A 23,198-nucleotide genomic window follows, 5' to 3' on the forward strand; every position below is an offset into this window, starting at 1 on the left:
GTTAAACAATATCTATAACTGATGATGTTTGTAACCGTGTACCGTTGGCCTGTTAAACAATATCTATAACTGATGATGTTTGTAACCGTGTACCGTTGGCCTGTTAAACAATATCTATAACTGATGATGTTTGTAACCGTGTACCGTTGGCCTGTTAAACAATATCTATAACTGATGATGTTTGTAACCGTGTACCGTTGGCCTGTTAAACAATATCTATAACTGATGATGTTTGTAACCGTGTACCGTTGGCCTGTTAAACAATATCTATAACTGATGATGTTTGTAACCGTGTACCGTTGGCCTTTAAACAGTATCTGTAACTGATGATGTTGTAACCGCCTCACGTACACATGCCCTATAGCGTGGGTCACCTTTGTGTACGACTGGGATCATTACAAAGCGTTTTGCTTGATCTTTGAACAAACGAAAGCAGGTGTTACATTCTGTTCAAGGCTCGGCAATATTCACAAAATATTAGTTTTACTCTATCAAAACGTTGTTACAACTAGCCAACATCAGTTGAAATGTCCTATTGAAGTATGCTCAAGATAGTGTTATTTCCTGGATATAACAAAGCTGTTACGCCTGTCGATAAAGGATTTATTTTGAAAATGCGCTGCGGTGAATGAAGGAAGCCCTTTGTCCCAACACACATGAACGAGCTTATCCTCTAATATCTATTTATGTTTTATTTGCCTAAGATCTTTTTTATGTCTGGCTATGACTAAATGTCGTGAAAACGCACCCAGGCGTAAAATGTAGACTTGATTCTGTGTGATGTATAAAATAGATCAGGGCGTCTGCGCAAACCCATGCTGGAACAGGTTCTGTTTGTGCCGATGATGAACGCGTTTCCGGGAAGAATGTTATAAAAACCCGACCCCTCGTCGATACACTTGATCTTCCTCACTACTGGAACCTAACGTCCGCTATACATAGACGAGCGTTTTGTAAGTCCGGTATTATGATGTATAAATGTCCGTGGCGGTTATCGGATTATCGTTAAAACGAAATCTTCTGTGAAGAGTGTCATCATAAAGACCCTATATGTGGCTGAAGAGACGCACTGGGGCGAGACCACTTTGACATGTTATGGGCGGGCAGCTGTGCTTCATGGAATTGTAGTTTCGGTTAACAAGTTGTTATTTGTTAGCCTTCAACAGCACACCAAGTGACGCTCAGTTTCAAATGTGTATATTTTGGCGACGCTGCACAAGGTCATGTAAATATGAAACGTAAAGTCAGATATTAAGTTTTAGTAACAGATTCAAATAGGCGCAAAAGCCCCAAGTAGTGACGTAATTTATATGACTGGATCACAGAAAAGCAGTTATAGATTTGCGGAAAGGGTTGGTGATGCATGCCACCAGTCCCGCGGACGAATGATCATCTCAGGTCATACAGACGAGTGTGTCCATGTAATTACACAAGCTATATACATGTCGATTCTACACGTTCTTCAAGTTTAATTGGATGGATTCACCTGAACTGCAGGTAGATGGGCAGGTCTGTGATTTCCCCTGAGACATGGGAGGAGACTCTCCGTCACCCTGTATATAGCAGCCAGACACGGTAGGACCAAGCTGTTTAGGTAACGTCCAACGTTGAGTATTGACTCTTCATTGTCATCTGATGTTGTTTTGTGTATATTTGGAGATTTGCAAATTGACTTGAAAACAGACATCGACAGGATTAAAATACGAGCAAGAGAAAGAAGAAAATGTGAGGCACAGCGCGTCGTCGACAGACATATTATGCTCCACTTGTAATAGTGAATACTTCAAGTCGTTAAAGGCAAGAATTTTATGGATGTCAACTTCTTTATTGTGATGGACACGACGTTTCGAAGTATATTCCTACTCCTTCATCGGTTCATTTCTCCTTCATCAGTTCATTTCACCTGATGAAGGAGCAAGAATATACTTCGAAACGTCGTGTCCATCACAATAAAGAAGTTGGCATCCATAATCCGTTATGTGTATCACTTCTCAATGACATTCAAAGACTCTTCAAGTCCTTAGGTCTAATAATACATGACTTGTGTTATGATTAGTTGAGTGTACGGGATGTTAGAAGCTGGGCAGGCCTTGGACCACGTGTATGTCACCCACATGCCATATGGCGATACACATGCGTTGACTATCAGAACATGATATACGGATAGTTATACCCACCAGGAAAGAAGAACGGGTGATAACTGGGTGCGAATTTCATTATCACATCCACACAGTGTGAGTATACATATGTATGATGGTTGTAATTGACGGGTGGCAGCTACAGCGGTCCGTGCTGCTACAGGGAATTATTGATATGTAAATGACCACTGTCGGGACAGACTGTATTGTTATTTATTGCCTATATCCGCACATGTCCAGGGTCACGTGGATAATGATCGAGAACTGATTGTGTGAATAACCAGGACATTGATCAGACGATTTCCCACGAGCTGAACAGCACCACTGGCTATTCCGCCATGTTGAAGCACATGGCCTTGACCCAGGGGAGATAAGTGTCATGGGCATGATCAATAGTAACAGTAAAGGTCACGTTGTTAGTATTTCCTTCATCCGACATTGACAAAAGCTGGCGGAGCTGTGTGGCTATATGGGGGAAGATTGCAAAGTTGTTGGAGAAAACAGTTTTTGACAATCATATAATTTCATATATATTTTTCTTCATTGCTATATGGTAAGTAGTTCAAAGAGTCTGCCCCAGAATGATCTAGCGTATTTATGTTACACGAACTTCCTATAATAATCCAGTTAAACTGTACTATGGTTGCACGATATCGATCACACCTGGAAGGAGCTTGGTGATGCACTCTTTATTGACGCTCATGCTCCCGCTAACATAGCAGCTCTATAAGTACTGAACCAGGGTCACAGGTGTCCAACATGTACGACTGGACCGTCTCTACGTGGTAAATGTTCACCGATCGTGACTGAATTACGTCCCACTGTCAGTGACCTTGTCACCTTGACGCCATAGGTCATCGTGACTTTGCAAGCACTGTTGGACCAAATAGCTGACTCTGCAATATAGAAATGATGACTTCATCATGTATAGATAGAATGTCGAGGTCGAATAAGCCAGTCACCAGTCTGCCGCTGGATGGCATTAAACACGCGCTATGGTCGTTATCGACAAGAAATACATGGAAAACAACGCCTGTTGTTCAGGACGAGAGTGATTTCAGTAAGAAGGATGCTCCAGACAATACTTTAAGTAGAATGTTCTGTGCGTGGCAGGGTACCCCCGAAGGAAATAGCAGATGAAGATAGATAGGTTTGTATGTGGCTCGCTGCTCGTCACGAAGCAGCCGCTGGTGTAATGCCATGGGGATGACTCAGGGGTGGGGTGGGGGTGGTGGTATATTCTTAATCATTGCACCATCATCAACATCGTTCACCACAAACGTCATCAACATCAACATCGTTCACCATAGACGTCATCAACATCAACATCATCACCATCAGCATCCTAAGACCCCAATATCGTCATAACATTAGCATTGTGGGAGATGAATGCACGTAAATGTAAAACGTTCCACCGTGTAAATACACCCCCTCAATCAACAACATGGTATGCGTCAGTAATATTTGACGTAATACTTATTAGTTCCTAGGTTAAAGCATCAATTCTCTTGTTTTCATCTTCAAATTTATTAAGATTGCCGTGTTTTTCTGTGACCGAGTTGAGTTTGTTGTTCAACCTGAAGTTTCTAGGTAATGTCAAGAACTGTGCAGTGGAAACTGTTGGACGTTAGAGTATCACTATTGATCTGGGCCTCCTTTCACAAAGCACTAAGGTGATCGTAAGTCACTCAGGTAACCTTAGTGCAATGTTAAAGAATGGGAGTTAAGGCTAACCTTAGTAAAGGTTGCTTCGTGAAAGGGGCCCCTGAACATTACTGATAACGTAAAGTCTATCAACATTAGTGTGTTGCTGCTTGTGGGATCTGCTATACCCGCCATCTGGTGCACGGTCAATTAGGCGATTACGTCAACATGTAAAACATCAGCCCATCGTGTACATTGGAGAAGGTGAGGTAGATAGCCGTATGTAGAAACACACGTGATACTGATCAATATCCCCAGTGGTCAATACAACCTGTAGTGTCTGACAGGTGTCGCTCTCTCCAAATCCTTGTGCATGGGAATTGATTAACGCTCACGTGATGTCTTTAACAGTGAAGCTTGTCACGAAAACTGTGTAGATCAATGATGTTTTGTAGTTGAAACCAGAAGGTTACTTGCAAGCTAGTGATGACTAATGTTTAGTTACTAGGACAAATAATATCTTTATTTGGTATCCGTGCATTTTGTATAGACGTGACGTTCGTTCATCTCTAAAATGTACGCTGGTATTTGTTCTTATCTAACCATGGTAATTACGGTAACTGTTTAAAATACGAAAACTGTAGTTGCCAATACATGTTGGAGGAGGCAGGGGGTAAGGTAGCCTTGTGGTTAATGCGTTCGCTCATCACGCGGAAGGTCCGGGTTCGATGTCCCACATAGGTACAATGTGTTAAGCCCAACAAGTGTCCCCCACGTTGATCTGGAATGTTGCAGCGTAAAGGTATACTCACTCTCCTTGTGGTTACATGTATCCAGAGTGAGTGTATTGATGCTTGTGTGTTAATCATGAGTGCATCACAGTGCACACGCCATCATATTCAGACCACCGTCGGAATACTGCTGCGGACAAACACTCCGACTTGATGGTGCTTCAAACAAACATGGGGTGTATCGTCCATAGATTCTAGTGTAGATTTGTGGGATCCTTTCCATAATCAGAATGAATCTCGTTTAATAGTCTATTGTACCATTCCGACTTTGTGATAGACAGGTTTATGAATTAGCATGGTATCATTATGTTTTCTTCCTTTGACCATGGCTGTGGGGGCGTCATCTGAATACCGGAACATACTGACTTCACTAACATTGGCAGTTTCATGGGTATAAAGACTACCTACGTTCCTTGTTTGTTATTACATCCATATTGCTTTTCTGTACACAAAAGTCGAAAGCAAAGATTTTCTTGCCATCCCTCAAATGTATATATTTTGTAATGTACCCATGTCTATATTAACCTATTGTTTCAACTTTGGAAACGACACTGTGGAGCATACCCCCCCAGCAGCTACCAGGTCGCCACAGTAGGTTGGTGCAACATACACAATCTTGTAGACAGCCAGCTACCAGGTCGCCACAGTAGGCTGGTGCAACATACACAATCTTGTAGACAGCCAGCTACCAGGTCGCCACAGTAGGCTGGTGCAACATACACAATCTTGTAGACAGCCAGCTACCAGGTCGCCACAGTAGGCTGGTGCAACATACACAATCTTGTAGACAGCCAGCTACCAGGTCGCCACAGGCTGGTGCAACATACAATCTTGTAGACAGCCAGCTACCAGGTCGCCACAGTAGGCTGGTGCAACATACACAATCTTGTAGACAGCCAGCTACCAGGTCGCCACAGTAGGTTGGTGCAACATACACAATGTTGTAGACAGCCAGCTACCAGGTCGCCACGGTAGGCTGGTGCAACATACACAATCTTGTAGACAGCCAGCTACCAGGTCGCCACAGTAGGCTGGTGCAACATACACAATGTTGTAGACAGCCAGCTACCAGGTCGCCACAGTAGGCTGGTGCAACACACAATCTTGTGCTACCAGGTCGCCACAGTAGGCACAATCTTGTAGACAGCCAGCTACCAGGTCGCCACAGTAGGCTGGTGCAACATACACAATGTTGTAGACAGCCAGCTACCAGGTCGCCACAGTAGGCTGGTGCAACATACACAATGTTGTAGACAGCCAGCTACCCAGGTCGCCACAGTAGGCTGGTGCAACATACACAAGCAGCACAATCTTGTAGACAGCCAGCTACCAGGTCGCCACGGTAGGTTGGTGCAACATACACACAATCTTGTAGACAGCCAGCTACCAGGTCGCCACAGTAGGTTGGTGCAACATACACAATCTTGTAGACAGCCAGCTACCAGGTCGCCACGGTAGGCTGGTGCAACATACACAATCTTGTAGACAGCCAGCTACCAGGTCGCCACAGTAGGCTGGTGCAAGCATACACAATGTTGTAGACAGCCAGCTACCAGGTCGCCACAGTAAGGCTGGTGCAACATACACAATCTTGTAGACAGCCAGCTACCAGGTCGCCACAGTAGGTTGGTGCAACATACACAATCTTGTAGACAGCCAGCTACCAGGTCGCCACAGTAGGCTGGTGCAACATACACACAATCTTGTAGACAGCCGGCTACCAGGTCGCCACGAAGTAAGGTTGGCAACATGCACAATCTTGTAGACGGCCGGCTTCCGGTCGCCACAGTAGGTTGGTGCAACATCTACAATCTTGTATGACCAGCTACCAGGTCGCCACAGTAGGCTGGTGCAGCATACACAATCTTAGCCAGACAGCCAGCTACCGGGTCGCCACAGTGGGCTGGTGCAACATACACAATCTTGTCGGACAGCCAGCTACCAGGTCGCCACAGTAGGCTGGTGCAACATACACAATCTTGTAGACAGCCAGCTACCAGGTCGCCACGGGTAGGCTGGTGCAACATACACAATCTTGTAGAGCCAGCTGCCGGGTGCTACAGTAGGCTGGTGCAGCATACGTACAATCTTGTAGACAGCCAGCTACCAGGTCGCCACAGTAGGCTGGTGCAACATACACAATCTTGTAGACAGCCAGCTACCAGGTCGCCACAGTAGGCTGGTGCAGCATACCACAATCTTGTAGACAGCCAGCTACCAGGTCGCCACAGTAGGCTGGTTGCAGCACATAATCACAATCTTGTAGACAGCCAGCTAGCCAGGTCGCCACAGTAGGCTGGTGCAGCATACACAATCTTGTAGACAGCCAGCTACCAGGTCGCCACAGTAGGCTGGTGCAGCATACACAATCTTGTAGACAGCCAGCTACCGGGTCGCCACAGTAGGCTGGTGCAGCAACATACAATCTTGTAGACAGCCAGCTACCAGGTCGCCACAGTAGGCTGGTGCAACATACACAATCTTGTAGACAGCCAGCTACCAGGTCGCCACGGTAGGCTGGTGCAACATACACAATCTTGTAGACGGCCAGCTACCAGGTCGCCACGGTAGGCTGGTGCAACATACACAATCTTGTAGACAGCCAGCTACCAGGTCGCCACAGTAGGCTGGTGCAGCATACACAATCTTGTAGACAGCCAGCTACCAGGTCGCCACGGTAGGCTGGTGCAACATACACAATCTTGTAGACAGCCAGCTACCAGGTCGCCACAGTAGGCTGGTGCAGCTACCAGGTCGCCACAGTAGGTTGGTGCAACATACACAATCTTGTAGACAGCCAGCTACCAGGTCGCCACAGTAGGCTGGTGCAACATACACAATCTTGTAGACAGCCAGCTACCAGGTCGCCACAGTAGGCTGGTGCAACATACACAATCTTGTAGACAGCCGACCCTTGTCCTGTGTTTGATTTTCACATGGAAAGAAATACTCCACATTGAAGTAAGGGTGTGTATCTTAGTTGTACAGGTATGTTTACGTGACGAGTGTTTGATACGTGATGTTATAGGTTAGTTGTTAAACAAACATCATAAAGAAAAAGAATTCGCCTCCTCGTGTTAAGTTTCGAATTCCTATGTACACCCCATGTATATGTGAAGTTTATTTGACGTAAATTCTATTCCTGATAATTGTCAGCAGACATGACTGGCACAGAAAGTGACGAGTTCATATTTTAACTAAAGAAATGATCTGATAGTGTTGATGATGTTTGTGGTTGTGCTTTGTATGTGGTGTTATAATTTCTGGTGTAATGTTATCTGTGTAGTTCGGTCAGTACTGACCGCGGCGTACTGATACGTCACGTCCGTGTAGCCCCGGAGAATACCGTGACATCTCGTGCAACACTAGCCGTCACACAGTTGTCAATTACAGAACACATATATTTCACAAAATGAAGTCACACCCGATGATTAGCTCGGACTGAAAACCAATCAGGGTCAAGGGCATTCGTTCTTTGTATGACCCATACACTTATACCGTATGTCATCACGGCTGTATGACAACAGACATACTTGTGTCACGTGCTTCACCCTGATCTGGTTGTTGGGTCGAGGAGACATTCCGACGTCGCTACATTTTTTTCTCCTATGTCATATTGAATGTAGTATAGATATTTGTGTCCATCGCTATCAGGTGTAAATCTGGATGAACTTCACAAATCATTTAGTGTAAGACGAAACGAGGTCAGCACCAGTTAACCAAAGTGGTCAACGTCCATGACTTGCACTGCTTCGTTCTTTCCATGTAAATCTAGTTGGACAGTGGTAGGTAGGAGGTAGGTAGAAGGTAGGAGTTTCATCTCCGACTGCTTTATACCACAAGGAGTTTAAAGATGGTACTTGTTGTTACCCTGGCTGATGTTCGCCATTAAGGGGGTGAAATAAGGGCCGATTAAGTATCCATTATAGAAATGCTGCATGCTCTCTGAGTGAGCTGGCTCTTCAAAACAGCTTACGTCCGGATTATACCTACACACGCTCTTTGTGACGTCAGAGTCGGAGGTGCCTGTGCTGCAACAGTTCATGTGTTGAAATGAGTGAAGCCAACCCTGCCATAATTCAATAAATGTACCCATCCTTCATAGGTTGTCGACAACTAGCTAGACAACTGGCTGGCAGTGATCGATGGGTCATGTTTCTCACGTGTGTGGGTATCGACTCTAGACCAACCCGCCATAACCTCGTCTCTGGTGCCGGCCGATCTGCCCTGATATTCCTCGCTACGTATTATACACCTTGTGGCAGAAATACTCATGCATTTGGTTCCACTCAGAACAACATCAATCAGTTCAAAACAACAGTGTCATTGTGAGATGTTATCAAAGTTTGAGTTATTTTCCTGATTCCAGTCTCTCAGTGTTCACAGTGCTAAACCCCCAAGGTCACTGGTCACTTGCTGTTGCTGTATGGCCACTGTGTACTCCATCGTTGGGAGTGAGTCACTGGTGTGTCGGTGACCGCCATGTGTACACAGCGCCCCTGGTGGTGTACAATCATGTGTACTGTACTGTATGTTGATACATGATCCACCCACGTGTTGTATAGATCCAACATCCATCTCAGGACTGGCCTGTATGTTTACTGTACTTTGTCTTCGGACAATAGTATGTGGCCAGTACTACATTCCTGACACCTGACTACGAGATTATTGTACTGTTTTACCGCATTTATTAGCACGTTCCGTGGAATTATGTAGCAAGGGCGGGTCGCACTTCTTTGATCAGTCCCAGATATCCCCGCGCCTTCATAAACCGAGTACTACGTCACCTGCTCCCGGGAAGACGTGGTGCCGGGGGTAAAGCAATCACCCTCATCATCAAACACATGGCGGTGTGACTGCGTATATTATATGGTAATAGTATCATTATTATATTGCCATATTGTTCACCCTGCATACAAGATTCACCCACATTGCTCGTGGCTATGTCTAATGTTTGAACACAGGTGTTTGCTGTGAAGGTTCACGTACCCATCCTGGATAACGTCAACTTTTCGCCAACCAGCCTGTATTCAAGTCTCACCCTCGGATCCCATGTTAATACTTAGCATCTGAACACCGTGTATGCGTGTTGAGGCCAGCTTACAGCGCCGCATAACGCAATACTTAGCATCTGAACACCGTGTATGTGTGTGTTGAGGCCAGCTTACAGCGCCACATAACGCAATACTTAGCATCTGAACACCGTGTATGCGTGTTGAGGCCAGCTTACAGCGCCGCATAACGCAATACTTAGCATCTGAACACCGTGTATGCGTGTGTTGAGGCCAGCTTACAGCGCCGCATAACGCAATACTTAGCATCTGAACACCGTGTATGCGTGTGTTGAGGCCAGCTTACAGCGCCAGATAACGCAATACTTAGCATCTGAACACCGTGTATGCGTGTGTTGAGGCCAGCTTACAGCGCCGCATAACGCCAGATTAAGTCTGAACAGATTAACGCAGGTTTACACGGATCATTTGGTTCCTGACCGGATTGGGAATTGTTTATTCTCCTTCCCTGCATGGCTGATCCAGCAACATGTCAGGCGAATACAACCTGATGAGGGTATGTATGTAGGTACTGATGGATTGTGGGAAACGGCCTGGTGAATAGTTCTAGGTTTTGTAATTACTGCTGTTTGATGACCATTAATTGATACGCATCATTACATGTGCGTTAGCAGAGAAATAACTTGGTTATTGTAAGTGGTTAATAACCTGACTCGACTTTTCCCGTGTATGAGTTGTGTCGTCTCCCTATGAGTTGTGTCGTGTCTATATGAGTTGTGTCGTGTCTCTATGAGTTGTGTCGTGTCTATATGAGTTGTGTCGTCTCCCTATGAGTTGTGTCGTGTCGATATGAGTTGTGTCGTCTCCCTATGAGTTGTGTCGTGTCTATATGAGTTGTGTCGTCTCTATATGGGTTGTGTCGTGTCTATATGAGTTGTGTCGTCTCCCTATGAGTTGTGTCGTGTCTATATGAGTTGTGTGTCTCCCTATGAGTTGTGTCGTGTCTATATGAGTTGTGTCGTCTCCCTATGAGTTGTGTTGTGTCTATGTGAGTTGTGTCGTCTCCGTATGAGTTGTGTCGTGTCTATATAGGTTGTGTCGTGTCTATATGAGTTGTTTCGTGTCTATATGAGTTGTGTCGTCTCTATATGAGTTGTGTCGTGTCTATATGAGTTGTGTCGTGTCTATATGAGTTGTGTCGTCTCCATATGAGTTGTGTCGTGTCTATATGAGTTGTGTCGTCTCCGTATGAGTTGTGTCGTGTCTATATAGGATGTGTCGTGTCTATATGAGTTGTGTCGTGTCTATATGAGTTGTGTCGTCTCCCTATGAGTTGTGTCGTCTCCCTATGAGTTGTGTCGTGTCTATATGAGTTGTGTCGTCTCTATATGAGTTGTGTCGTCTCTATATGAGTTGTGTCGTGTCTCTATGAGTTTTGTCGTGTCTATATGAGTTGTGTCGTGTCTATATGAGTTGTGTCGTCTCTATATGAGTGAACTGCTTCAAGCATGGTAAAGTACAAGAGTTGCGCCAGGCGTCTCCTCAGAGAGAACTGGAATTGTCCCGTGGAGCACATGGGCAGGGCTGTTGTTATTATGCAGCCAGGTTTGTACTGAGCACTATATCCGTCAACAGAGTCGCCCTGCTTGATGTTGTGTTCGACGTGGATGCACCATTAACCGGGGTGAACACTGCATTACCTTCAGTGAAAACAGGACAACTTACCTCATAGCAGGGCCAATACTGCGGTGGTGGTGAACGTGGAGTGTACTGGCGCGTCCCTTTCTTAATCACCAGAACACTTTTATATCCAGATGAAATGTTGATGTATTCATGCGCACAGATCCCCAAGAATAACGCTACTGCTTAGACAAACACCGCTTTGTGTTGCGCTGCCGGACAGTAGAATGCGATTAACGTTTTGAAATTGGTTTCTTATTTAGTGATCAATCATATTTTCTAAGTTTTACAGTCAAGACTATTTTGATCATGTTCGAGTTTGTAAAGAGTATGCACTTGCCCAACCCTGCCTCTTGGGCCCTTATTGCCTCGTGCAGTATGGTTGGCCATTGCTTCAGGTGCCATCTCATCTTACTCAAAGACCTTGTTTGAGTCTTCAGATCGCTGTAAATGCCTTCCTCACACAGTATATGCATGGGGTATTGCAAAATGTGAATTCTTATGACACATTTACTTGCGACATACGAGTATATATGATTGATATGTGTGTTAGTCTGTGTGTTCTCAGTTGACAGTAACACGAGTCGGTGTGGTCAGATACGATGTCCAGATTACAGATTCTATGGGTTGGCTTATTGTTGAAAAACCTGTGTCCGATTGACCACAGTTTACTCGCTATTTACAGAATGAAGCTCTTCTTGCCTTGAAGTCCTGATCACTGTTTGCCTGGAAACATAGTCAGGCGTCATCTGATCACAGTTTGCCTGAATGAATGATCCTGATCACTGTTTGCCTGAATGAATGATCCTGATCACTGTTTGCCTGAATGAATGATCCTGATCACTGTTTGCCTGAATGAATGATCCTGATCACAGTTTGCCTGAATGAATGATCCTGATCACAGTTTGCCTGAATGAATGATCCTGATCATCACTGTTTGTTTGCCTGAATGAATGATCCTGATCACTGTTTGCCTGAATGAATGATCCTGATCACTGTTTGCCTGAATGACTGTTTGCCTGAATGATCCTGATCACTGTTTGCCTGAATGAATGATCCTGATCACTGTTTGCCTGAATGAATGATCCTGATCACTGTTTGCCTGAAATGAATGATCACTGATCACTGAATGTTTGCCTGAATGAATGATCCTGATCACTGTTTGCCTGAATGAATGATCCTGATCACTGTTTGCCTGAATGAATGATCCTGATCACTGTTTGCCTGAATGAATGATCCTGATCACTGTTTGCCTGAATGAATGATCCTGATCACTGTTTGCCCTGAATGAATGTGATTGCCTGAATGAATGATCCTGATCACTGTTTGCCTGAATGAATGATCCTGATCACTGTTTGCCTGAATGAATGATCCTGATCACTGTTTGCCTGAATGAATGATCCTGATCACTGTTTGCCTGAATGAATGATCCTGATCACTGTTTGCCTGAATGAATGATCCTGATCACTGTTTGCCTGAATGAATGATCCTGATCACTGTTTGCCTGAATGAATGATCATGATCACTGTTTGCCTGAATGAATGATCCTGATCACTGTTTGCCTGAATGAATGATCCTGATCACTGTTTGCCTGAATGAATGATCCTGATCACTGTTTGCCTGAATGAATGATCCTGATCACTGTTTGCCTGAATGAATGATCCTGATCACTGTTTGCCTGAATGAATGATCCTGATCACTGTTTGCCTGAATGAATGATCCTGATCACTGTTTGCCTGAATGAATGATCCTGATCACTGTTTTCCTGAATGAATGATCCTGATCACTGTTTGCCTGAATGAATGATCCTGATCACTGTTTGCCTGAATGAATGATCCTGATCACTGTTTGCTCCACGTCTTGCTCACTGAGTTGGTTAAAGTGGTAGTGGACGTGTTTCGGTGAAATCATTTCCCACAATAGGGGGCCGGCCTCAGACCATTTCCTGACTTGATCTCCGTAATGAGTGCCTTGTATCAAGCTGGAACATTGTCTCTGGTACTAAGGAAAGACTTTATTGCAATAGGTTTGAAGTTACAAACAATAACGTGTATATATATATGTACTTGAGTCAACTGCCAGAACTCGAGCCTAGCTGCCATGTAAAGACTGCGTCAACACTAGCTCCCTGTAGTCCCGTGGACAGCAACGTCCACGACCACGGCTCAACAACGTGATCTTCAGCAGATGAAACATCCCCCCTCCCCCTCCCCAACATGCATGCTGTCTGGTTTAGCGATACACGTGACGCGACACCTTACAATGAAGGCCTCCTTTCTCTTGCCTACACAACACCTGACAACAGGCTAATTGTAGGTATCGTGGTTTCATCCCGCATAATTCATTCTGATCCTCAAAGTTACACTGGAATTAGATTTTATTAAGCCCGACTTGGTGTTAGGATCTCAGTATTACAACATTCCTGTAGATGCTCAGTATGCAGGCCATGTATTCGTGTATTGACGAGATGTCCTCCACAAGGGCTGTGTGTGTTGTATTAATATTTACACCGCGAGGAAGGTCAGGTGGGCGACTTCTTTAAGTAACGAGCAAGTTTCAACTGTGCCACCTTTCTCTGCTTTCATTCATTGTAGAGAATAGGTCCTTTATATGCTGCACCGTCTCAGCAGGTTCACTAATACTTTTCGTTTCTTTTCAGGACCCTTTGCAGTGCAGCGCTATTGAAGCCCGGACAGACAAGGGTGGAGAGTGAGAAGATACGCAAGCTTTTTCCCGCCAATAAGTGACAACACGTGAGACGTCTCCGAAGAGGACTATATGTGGTATTTCTGTGGAACTCCGGTTACTAAGACAAGTAGTTATTGATTGGCCTGATGTTACGTCGGAGATGTGAGTCGTCAGTGTGTAGTTTTAGGTGTGTGTGATACCCGCGCCGTCATCATGGCAGGCCGTCCCATCAAGCTGTACGACGCCTCGGAGACGAATGGGGGTGGGGGCTCCTACCAGCCCACGTTCATGTACGAACCGGAGAGTCCGGTGCAGCTGTTCGATGCGGCCAAGTATAGGGAGAATGATAATGTAAACAATAACAACACGACGGATTACTCTAAGACCGTCCAGGTGAGCAAAGCCCCCGACACCTTCCCTTGCGGACATGTCCTGTGCCACCACTGCCTTCGGAAACACATGGCTAGACGGTATACCAGTCTGAGGTGTCCCATCTGTTTCATGAGGTTTGACTATGGGAGCGTTCCACCGTCACCGATGTCGCCAATGTCCCCGCTGTCACCCATGTCCCCGCTGTCGTCAATGACGCCGAGTACATCAATGTCTTCTGTGGCCTCCTCTTCGGCGTACGACAGTGAACAAGATGCAAGTATCTCATTGTTGACCAACTTCGACGAAATCGTGAAAAAGTTTAATGGAGTGAACCACAACTTGAGGCGTTTGAAGAGCGAGAGTGTTCAGAGCCGGAGCCTTGGGATGACTTACACCAGCACACTGTGTGACCTTTGTGGGGAGGATCACGGAACGCTCAAGGTCATCCAAGAGTTCAATCAGTTGTCCTTGAACCATGAACGGCCAAGCAGACTGACCACCTACTTCTACCGTCTGGCCCAGGGGAAGATGCAGACGACATTCTTCACGAAGGTGAACAGCGCCTGTGTCTGCGTGCCCTGCTCATACAAGGAACTCCGCGAGACCAACAACTTCCCAGAGCTGCAGTACATCTCGGACACAGATGCGATATCAAAGCCTCAGTCTTGCTTGGCTGAGGTCGGGAAGCTGATTGCTAGGAACGCCGCTCCAGTCATGGCGCTGAAGGGGAAGAATGTCATCGAAGTTGACCACACTATCACCATCAGGGAACGCGCCGACCAGTTTGACTTCAATGACACGGTAGAGCGCGTGGAGAAGATGGTCAAGCAGCAGGAGAAAGACTTGGTCAACATGGCCACCAAACAGATCCGAGACACTGGCAAGTTGTACCACGTTCAGGAGAGCAATGAGGTGGAGATGGACTTGGATGAAACCGTTGTGTAGATGAAGTGGTTGAACTACATCGATCTGTGAACGCTTGTATATAGACATACGTGAAGGAAGTCTGCTAAATGAGCAACTACGTTGATTTGTGAACTGATGTAAATAGTGTAACTTATATGGAACTTCTCGTTTGCAGTTCTGATAATCTGATTGGATGGTGTGAGTTCATATATATAGTAAGTAATAACATGGCTAATGCCTCGTCACTCCGAGAAAGAGATTCTTTGGTGGCAGACTCTCGGTGCAGGACTATCGGGTCATGATGTTCTGGATTCCTGCTGTTTCTTGAGTGGCATTCTGCAAGTGAAGTTGGACAATATAGTGACATGCTTCGATTAACTGTTTTATGCAACAAGTCAGTAGTTACACGCAAGTGTTATCAACGTGTGTACGTACATGTACCCAAATCAACATTTGTGGGTAGGTGTTAAACAGTAATTATATGCATTTGTTCGACCTACATTTAAGACACCCTTGTATAATAACCAGTGATGCAACAGGATTGATGATGATGATGATGATGATGATGTGTACACTAACAGGAGCATGGGATAATGGATGTAACGGTCGCCAAAACAAGAGCCAATATTTCCTGGAACACCATTCAGCATGGCATGTGTATAGATAGTCTGGTGGCGGAGTGTGTTGATGGAGTTACCCCTGGTGTATAATAGTGGAGCGGTTCTGTGGACATCATCATCACGTGTGCATCTGCATCAGCTGTCAGGAATCCGTCTCCCTCCGTCGCCAGCTCTATCCCAGGTGTTGTCAGTGTTCTGTACAAAGCCCATCATTTGCATTCCAGTGAGTTAATGGTGCAGCTAAAACATAATGCTGAAGTCGACTGACCACTGCCTCGTGTTTCCTTGGATGTGCCCGGTGTGACCTGGCAGCGTCTGTGGTGCCCGCGGAGCTACACCCAGCAGATGGCCCGACCACAGACGAGGAGTAGTTACCACCTATAACCGCCTAGATGCTGCTCGAACCACACCTTCAGGGAGATTAGTGACGTCATAGTGATTGTGTGTGACAGATTCGAGTGACGTCATAGTCATTGTGTGCGATGCATATGAGAACTAGTAGTGACCTAGGTGTGTTGTATACAGGAGTCAAAGAACGGCGTGACTGACTTGGATTACCCCAGGTTATACCAGGTTACCCCAGAAACGTGGTAACAAGGTGTGAACAGGTCTGTCCTTGTTCCATTTTGTATGCGTCGTTCAGGAAGCTGCATTCACAACGGACACATTAGCGAGTCAATTTGGACTTCATGGCAAACAACTGTGAATAGAGTGACTTGTAGCAATAGATGACTGTGATTTATGACACGGCCTTTCATTGAAATGTCTTTCTGACAACAACAACATGTCCTTCTCGGAGGAAATAGACGCGGTAAGCAAGCGGGCAGGTATGTCGACCATCACGTGACTGGGAAAGCGACATATTTGTGTTCTAGTGCATTCTTAGAAATATTCCACTTGACATATTAACTGAACATAGTTCATTCGTTTTGACCATGATTTTATCCCTCGAACACTAGGGGTGAGTGCGCCACACTGTCTACGTTTCTGAATGTGGCAAACTCTTGACTTGTTTTAGTTGTCTGCTGGTTGACAGAGGGTAATGCTGAGTCAGGGTGTTTTAGATGTGCCTGTTGCTGGCGACATAACATGGGTGTTAGGTTCGCATAGTCATAATATGTACATACACCGGGAAATGGGCCAACATCCCTCTATTGCATATGCAAGTCTAACATCATTGTTCTTACTTCCGTTCTTTCACCATAGTGCTATCAGAGAATATCTGGGATCTTCTTTTGCCGCAGCATAATGTTGGATACTCTATAATCAAACTGTTACCATAACGATCACCCGGTTCATCTGACCTAAATCACCTGGATTCTAATTTGTACTGTACTGGGTTGACCTTGGCACACTGCCATATGTAGCATTTCGATTGGAACATATGGTGTTATTGTTAACTGGTACACATGGACTATTGAGTGCCGGGAAATGACTCGGGTATCCGCAACTGTTTTGATGTACAGCTACAACTCTCACAAAATAACAATTTCTTGACCACTTTCTGAAACCTCTTTCAATAAATATGTTATTTCGAAATGAGTACGTCATCAAGTACGGAATGGATCAGTAGGTGTAGCCGTACATCAACACTGTCCCCGACAACCTAGTAGGCGACGCCATGTTGACGATGTAGCTATACTTGAATTTTGTTGTTGCCGTAATTGTTGATTTATATGCAAAAATATGACGTGACTCCTGGCAAGTGAAAATATTTGACGGAACTCAACCTAGCTACTGAGCACAGAGCTGATTATTATTTTGTATGATTAATATCATTTTCCAAAAGAAACACCGGGCCCCCACTTCCACCCCACCTGGTCGGTCCCACCACTAGCCCAACCCGTTCTCTACTGGGGTGAATGTGAAGCCGACCTACAGTGGCAGGGAAGTCAAGGTACCATGGACGTTTTAACGGGGGAGATCCGAGAAGGACTCCCTCCATATTAAGCTACCCTCGATATACCGTGGTGTGAACGAGTTTCGGAATATACATGTACATGCACCTGGTTTTGAGGAGGGAATTTATCTTCATGATATTTTCATTTTTTATTGTTTTACGGGTAAATTGAGTGAGAAATTGCTGCCTGAGGATCCGTTATAACACTTGCCAGTTGAATGTCTTGATATTAACAATGTGATGAATGTTTAATTACGGTCCGTCATATTCGTGCTCCGTCTCAGGCGCCCGATCAGTCTTACATTGTCGTATTTCTTCATCGTCTAAACTCCCAAACATACTCAACTGTGTCTTCACCTCTGTAAATCCTGGCTTTTTTCTACACATATTCGTCAGCAATACGACCCGTCTCTTGTACCCATCATCCGTGCTTTGTACATTGAGCAAGATATAGTCAAGGGAGATTTGGATCTGGCCCCGTTGCTATAGCAACAGTATACCCACGTGTCTTTCAGGATGTGTTTAGGGTGGTCTGGGGCCTGCATGGTGCTGTTGAGCTGTATATTGTCATGTTGTGTATAATCATTTACCGTCGACACCACATAATATTACGATATTACCTAATTAAAGCAGAATACACATCGATATCAAGAACGACAACTGTGCAGTTCGGGGATGGGGTGGGTCTCATAATTCAATGTTGGAGGGGTTCTATGCACAGTGCGTGATTGCTGTTATTGATAAGTTATGAATGAGTCATAATGATTTATTTATGAGGCAACAGATGCTACACAGTTGTGTCTTGCTCGGCGTGTATTCTGCCATATTCACCTATGCACAAGTTTTGCCAGAACCAGGGATAATCTACAACATATATATAGTCTTATAGTCTCCCTGCCAGAACGTACCCAGCATAACGATAAAGTGCTATGAAGTGTACAGCAAGATGAACAGCGAGTTGAGTGTTTAGCGTAGTGATACATGTGCAGATTTGTCTCGGCTTTGTACATACCGTCTTGATCTCGTGGCGATGTGGAATATAGTGCATCTAGTTTGGTTTAAATATTTATGATATACAGCTTTTGAGTTAATGGAAATATAGTCGGATTGTGATAAGTTGTTGAATTTAACATATTCAGTTTCCTACTTATAAGGCTGGTGTGATTTGTCGAGTTAAAGTTGCATTGTGGAAATGATCTCATCGACATACATCGACTCTCGTCGTATTGAACGCGGATGTCTCGAAGTAACGAATATGAAAGTAACAAGTTATTCCAACTGTGTCTCTACTGTATGCAATGTGGAACACGTCCTCCAAGCAGTTAGCTGATCCTGCCATACATACATCATGGTATAGGGCATGGGCAGGTATCGCACTCCGAAATGAAAACTTGAAGTGTAGGAAACATGGAAAGCTGGTGTGGTGACAGCAATGTTTCCCAGAAACCATCTTTACATCTACAGAGATTCCTCGTCAGTTCGGACACCTCGGGCTGATTACCGAGCACTTTGCCAGCATAACAATGTATCGATAATCCAGATTTTGTCCATGAGAACCCTACTTGTCCGGATTTCATTGAACCGTCATTTATTGACGATCAGTCGTATTTCAGTGTATCGCCATGACTGGCTGGAGTCACGGCTGTGGGTGTGGGGATGGCCAGACGTAGCATTGTTTCTCGGTCACGTCGTAACGGAAACTGACTGTGACGTCACAGAGTTACCCCCATACTCCACTCTACACCATGCGAGCTGATAACACCCGCTTACATGGGGGTTTTCTAGCTGTAGTCTCCGCTGATAAGGTTGGGACATTTACTGTTGAAATCAGTCAGTTGAGACACTGTACACTCAAAGTAAACAACACTTTCAAGCATTCAAACACTGCAGCGAAGGCAGATAACAATTGTTGAAAATCCAGGTCATTCAATTCTGTTTTACATGTTTGACACAAGTTGTAAAAAACCCGCAGTCTTTCTTCTCCCTGTGCGTGGGCGAATATACGTTCCGAAGCTAGGCGTGTCTTGCTACACACGCACAACAAAGAGAGAATGCACTGAAAAGGATATTAAAATAGATTTGTAGAGTTTTCTGGAAGAAGAGTCAGTGTGCCTACATGCATGTTGGTCCTCGTTGACAAAATGATCTTAGCGGTCTTCGTAATCACAGTTCCAATCGCCTTAGTGCTAAAGAGAGAGGCGGTGGCCTGAGGGCAGTGGACAGAGCGTTCGCTCTTCACACGGAAGGTTCGCGTCCGAACAGGTTCGGTTATACTGTGTACCATTTCTACACGTGAAGCAATACTTTAAACTTATATAATGTACTATTCAGCTGGTTAAATCGGATGTGTAAATGACAACATGTAAGATTATTACGATAAATGACAGTTTCCATGATGCTTCTTGAGATGGGTAGCCGGCCTCCACTGCAGCGCCAAAGCAGGGCAATCTCATGGCGACAGTTGAGTACATAGCATTGTTGAGTCATGCAGGTATTGAATTAGCCGCCCTTCTATACCGCAACACATTAACATAACGCTGTACTTACCTGCTGGATATACGCGGTCACGTGACCTGCACAGCTGGCGGTACGCTGAATACGACATCATGCCACCGTTTATTGCCAATAACATCAACACCACCAAGTGAATGGTGGATCGTGACTTGAGTTTTAATTTGGTACAGAAAGTAAACAAAACGATACACATATATAATTGTAACGGTGCTTGTAAATCAATATCTCGTCTCTCGTAATGACAACAGGATGGAAGTTCTTTCTAACACGTGGTGTAACTCATATTCAGTTTCAATAGCATGGAATTAATGCATTTAATGTCAGGTTTTACAGACGAGGGGTGGAGGTGGGTGGGTGGGGTAGAGGTGGGAGAGAAGCTCGAGGTGGGTAGGAGAGACGCTGTGGGTGGGGTAGAGGTGTATTCGACCATCTTCAACACTCGTGTTGAAACATATTTGTGCAGTGTGACTTGTATTTGGAGTCTATAGTGATTTATGATAAAGGCTTGAGTGTTTCTCTCCAGATTTGACCTATTTGTCAACAATGATCACTTTATACGGTAAAATGCTCTGTCAAAGTTGGAAAAAAAGAAATTTTGAAAGGGTTTTCATTTCAGAACCAATATTTAAAGACCTTTCAACACAAATGTACTTAAGAATTTACGTTGTTATTGTGTTGGACGGGGCTGTTGACAGGGCGAAACGGTGCGAGATTTACAATCAGGTTTTCAGTGTAAACCCCAAGGCCTTATTTATCACGTGTTTCAAATCACAGGGTTTCAGGGACTGTCGTTGATAAATTCCTGTCACTCGGATACACTCTACCCCGTATCTGGGGACACGGGTATTGAGTGGTTGTGCATTCGGTACACCTCGTCACTCTCCGTTCTGAAGGTATCCCCTCGGTGCTGCTGATGAAGGAAGAGCTGGGCCCACCTGCACGACCTGGACTAAGTTTTGAGACTAGCGTAACTCCGACCCGTCAACGTGGAAACACAAGGATCTCTGTACACTTGTATCGTGTGCCTTTATAGATGTTACGATGATCGTAAGGAGACAAAGGAATTTAAGTTTATTGTAACCTATATGAAACCTATCGTGACACCGTAATCCCATTTGAACCAAGTTTCGACATCGCATTACAGGTCGTATCTATTCCTATTCACGAACAGATTAGTGTACTAAACTTTCACCAGACTGACAATGCAAGGATCGACTCCACATTGTGTAGGTTTCATACTGGTCGTGTTCAACATCGCTCGGGAAACATTCCAATGCATGTTTGTCATATATAGTTTTCTGACCAGGACGAAGTTCATGAAATAGTTGTACCCGTCAGACGTGACGTGCATGTCGGATCCGATCGTGACAGTTCGTGACAACTCGTGTCATTCCGTAGAGTACGAATGATGGATCGACACCGGTTGTCACTTGACTGGAGATTACATAGACTGGTTCTGTAGACGATGTTATATCCTAGTGGCGCATCCTATTGAGGTGTTATGTTTACTGCATCTACCAACGTGCTTTATTTGCTTAAAGAGGTGTATTTAAAAGTGTTTTACTGCCAATATCATTTATCATATTTAACCACATGCTGATTATTAGTTGACGAAAAGAGACGAGTGGTTACGATTCGTCACGGAATCAGGCCTGAAATATGCTTACATTTTCGCTATATGTTATGAAATTTAGTTGCCCATAATTCCTTTTTCCAGCTGACTCTTACTGCGAGTGGTACTAGAATGTTATATTCACCGTGCTTATGGAAATCATATCTTGTCACTGAGTTTGCCTTAGGTTGTAAAAACTACACTTGTTTGCATAGATATTTATTTTGCTAGTTGTACAGTATGTATGTGTGGATGTCGAAGGGCAACGCCCTCGCGAGCTGCGTTGTACACTAGGATATTGTCCACGAGAGCTGCGTTGTACTCGGGGTATAATGTCCTCGTGAGCTGCGTTGTACACGGGGATATTGTCCACGTGAGCTGCGTTGTACTCGGGGTATATTGTCCACGTGAGCTGCGTTGTACTCGGGAGATAATGTCCCCGTGAGCTGCGTTGTACTCGGGGTATATTGTCCCCGTGAGCTGCGTGGTACTCGCGGTATAATGTCCTCGTGAGCTGTGTTGTACTCGGGGTATATTGTCCCCGTGAACTGCTTTGTACTCGGGGGACAATGTCCCCGTGAGCTGCGTTGTAAAGAGTCGTGGATTTGATATTTGTTAGACTGTCAATTGTATAAAGTGTACAGAAAGACCGACTATATTTTATCATGTCATTTATCGTTGTTAGAATCTCTAAATAAAGTCTGCTTGTCAAAAATGGTGTTACGTTATGTTTGCCCTGGAAGATCACTCCAAATCTTTCACCAAAGGGTATGGTGGTATAACCTCAGTCTAAAATACAGTACAGATGTGTTAGTTCGACTTAACCCTCGCTATCTACCAACATCATGCATGGTTCATCGTTCTGAGTCTAAGGCAGCTTTGACCGCGAGTCTGGGATTCGAACCGACGACCGAATGATTCTGGATGCCTAAGAACGTAGCTCAGACTGGACAACCTTGAACTGGGCTGAGCCAAGGGTGTATGTTGCCAGCAGTATAGCGTGTGTTCTGTATGTGTGAGAGTGAGTTTAACGCTTTTAACAATATATCGGCTATCTCGCGGAGTAACAGCTTAATGTGGGAGGAGTACCAAAGAGAATCCCGCATGTGATGACCTTGAAAGATCCTAATCCATTAGCTATCATTAATGTGACCATGCATGCCATGTGACATCGGACAGGATGTTTGCAGATGGACAAGCAGCACCATGACATCAGCTTACTGAACTAACGACGAACATAGGCGGATCCAAGTGGTGTGTGTGTGTGTGTGTGTGTGTGTGTGTGTGTTTTGCAAAGATTAGTACATGACCCGTGAAGACG

At 44.8% G+C, this 23,198-nt stretch overlaps 1 protein-coding gene across 9 annotated transcripts in view; it reads left to right on the forward strand.

Annotated features, from left to right (window-relative positions):
• LOC124279137 overlaps positions 1–22,592 on the forward strand; it is a 71,788-nt gene extending 49,196 nt beyond the window's left edge. For 8 of the 9 annotated variants that reach the window (XM_046714930.1, XM_046714933.1, XM_046714935.1 and 5 more), the window contains 2 exons: positions 13,925–20,619; positions 20,657–22,592. In XM_046714930.1, the coding sequence (XP_046570886.1) occupies positions 14,167–15,270 (1,104 nt within the window). In that variant the 5' untranslated portion in view covers positions 13,925–14,166 and the 3' untranslated portion in view covers positions 15,271–20,619; positions 20,657–22,592. Of the gene's footprint in view, positions 1–4,534; positions 4,547–11,974; positions 11,986–13,924; positions 20,620–20,656 lie in introns of those variants that run through there. The other variant, XM_046714938.1, reaches the window with a different exon arrangement.
• The last annotated feature ends 606 nt before the right edge of the window (positions 22,593–23,198 follow it).

Source organism: Haliotis rubra, unplaced genomic scaffold (assembly GCF_003918875.1).
Source record: "Haliotis rubra isolate DU_JTF1 unplaced genomic scaffold, ASM391887v1 Scf247, whole genome shotgun sequence".
Taxonomy (NCBI): Eukaryota; Metazoa; Mollusca; class Gastropoda; order Lepetellida; family Haliotidae; genus Haliotis; species Haliotis rubra.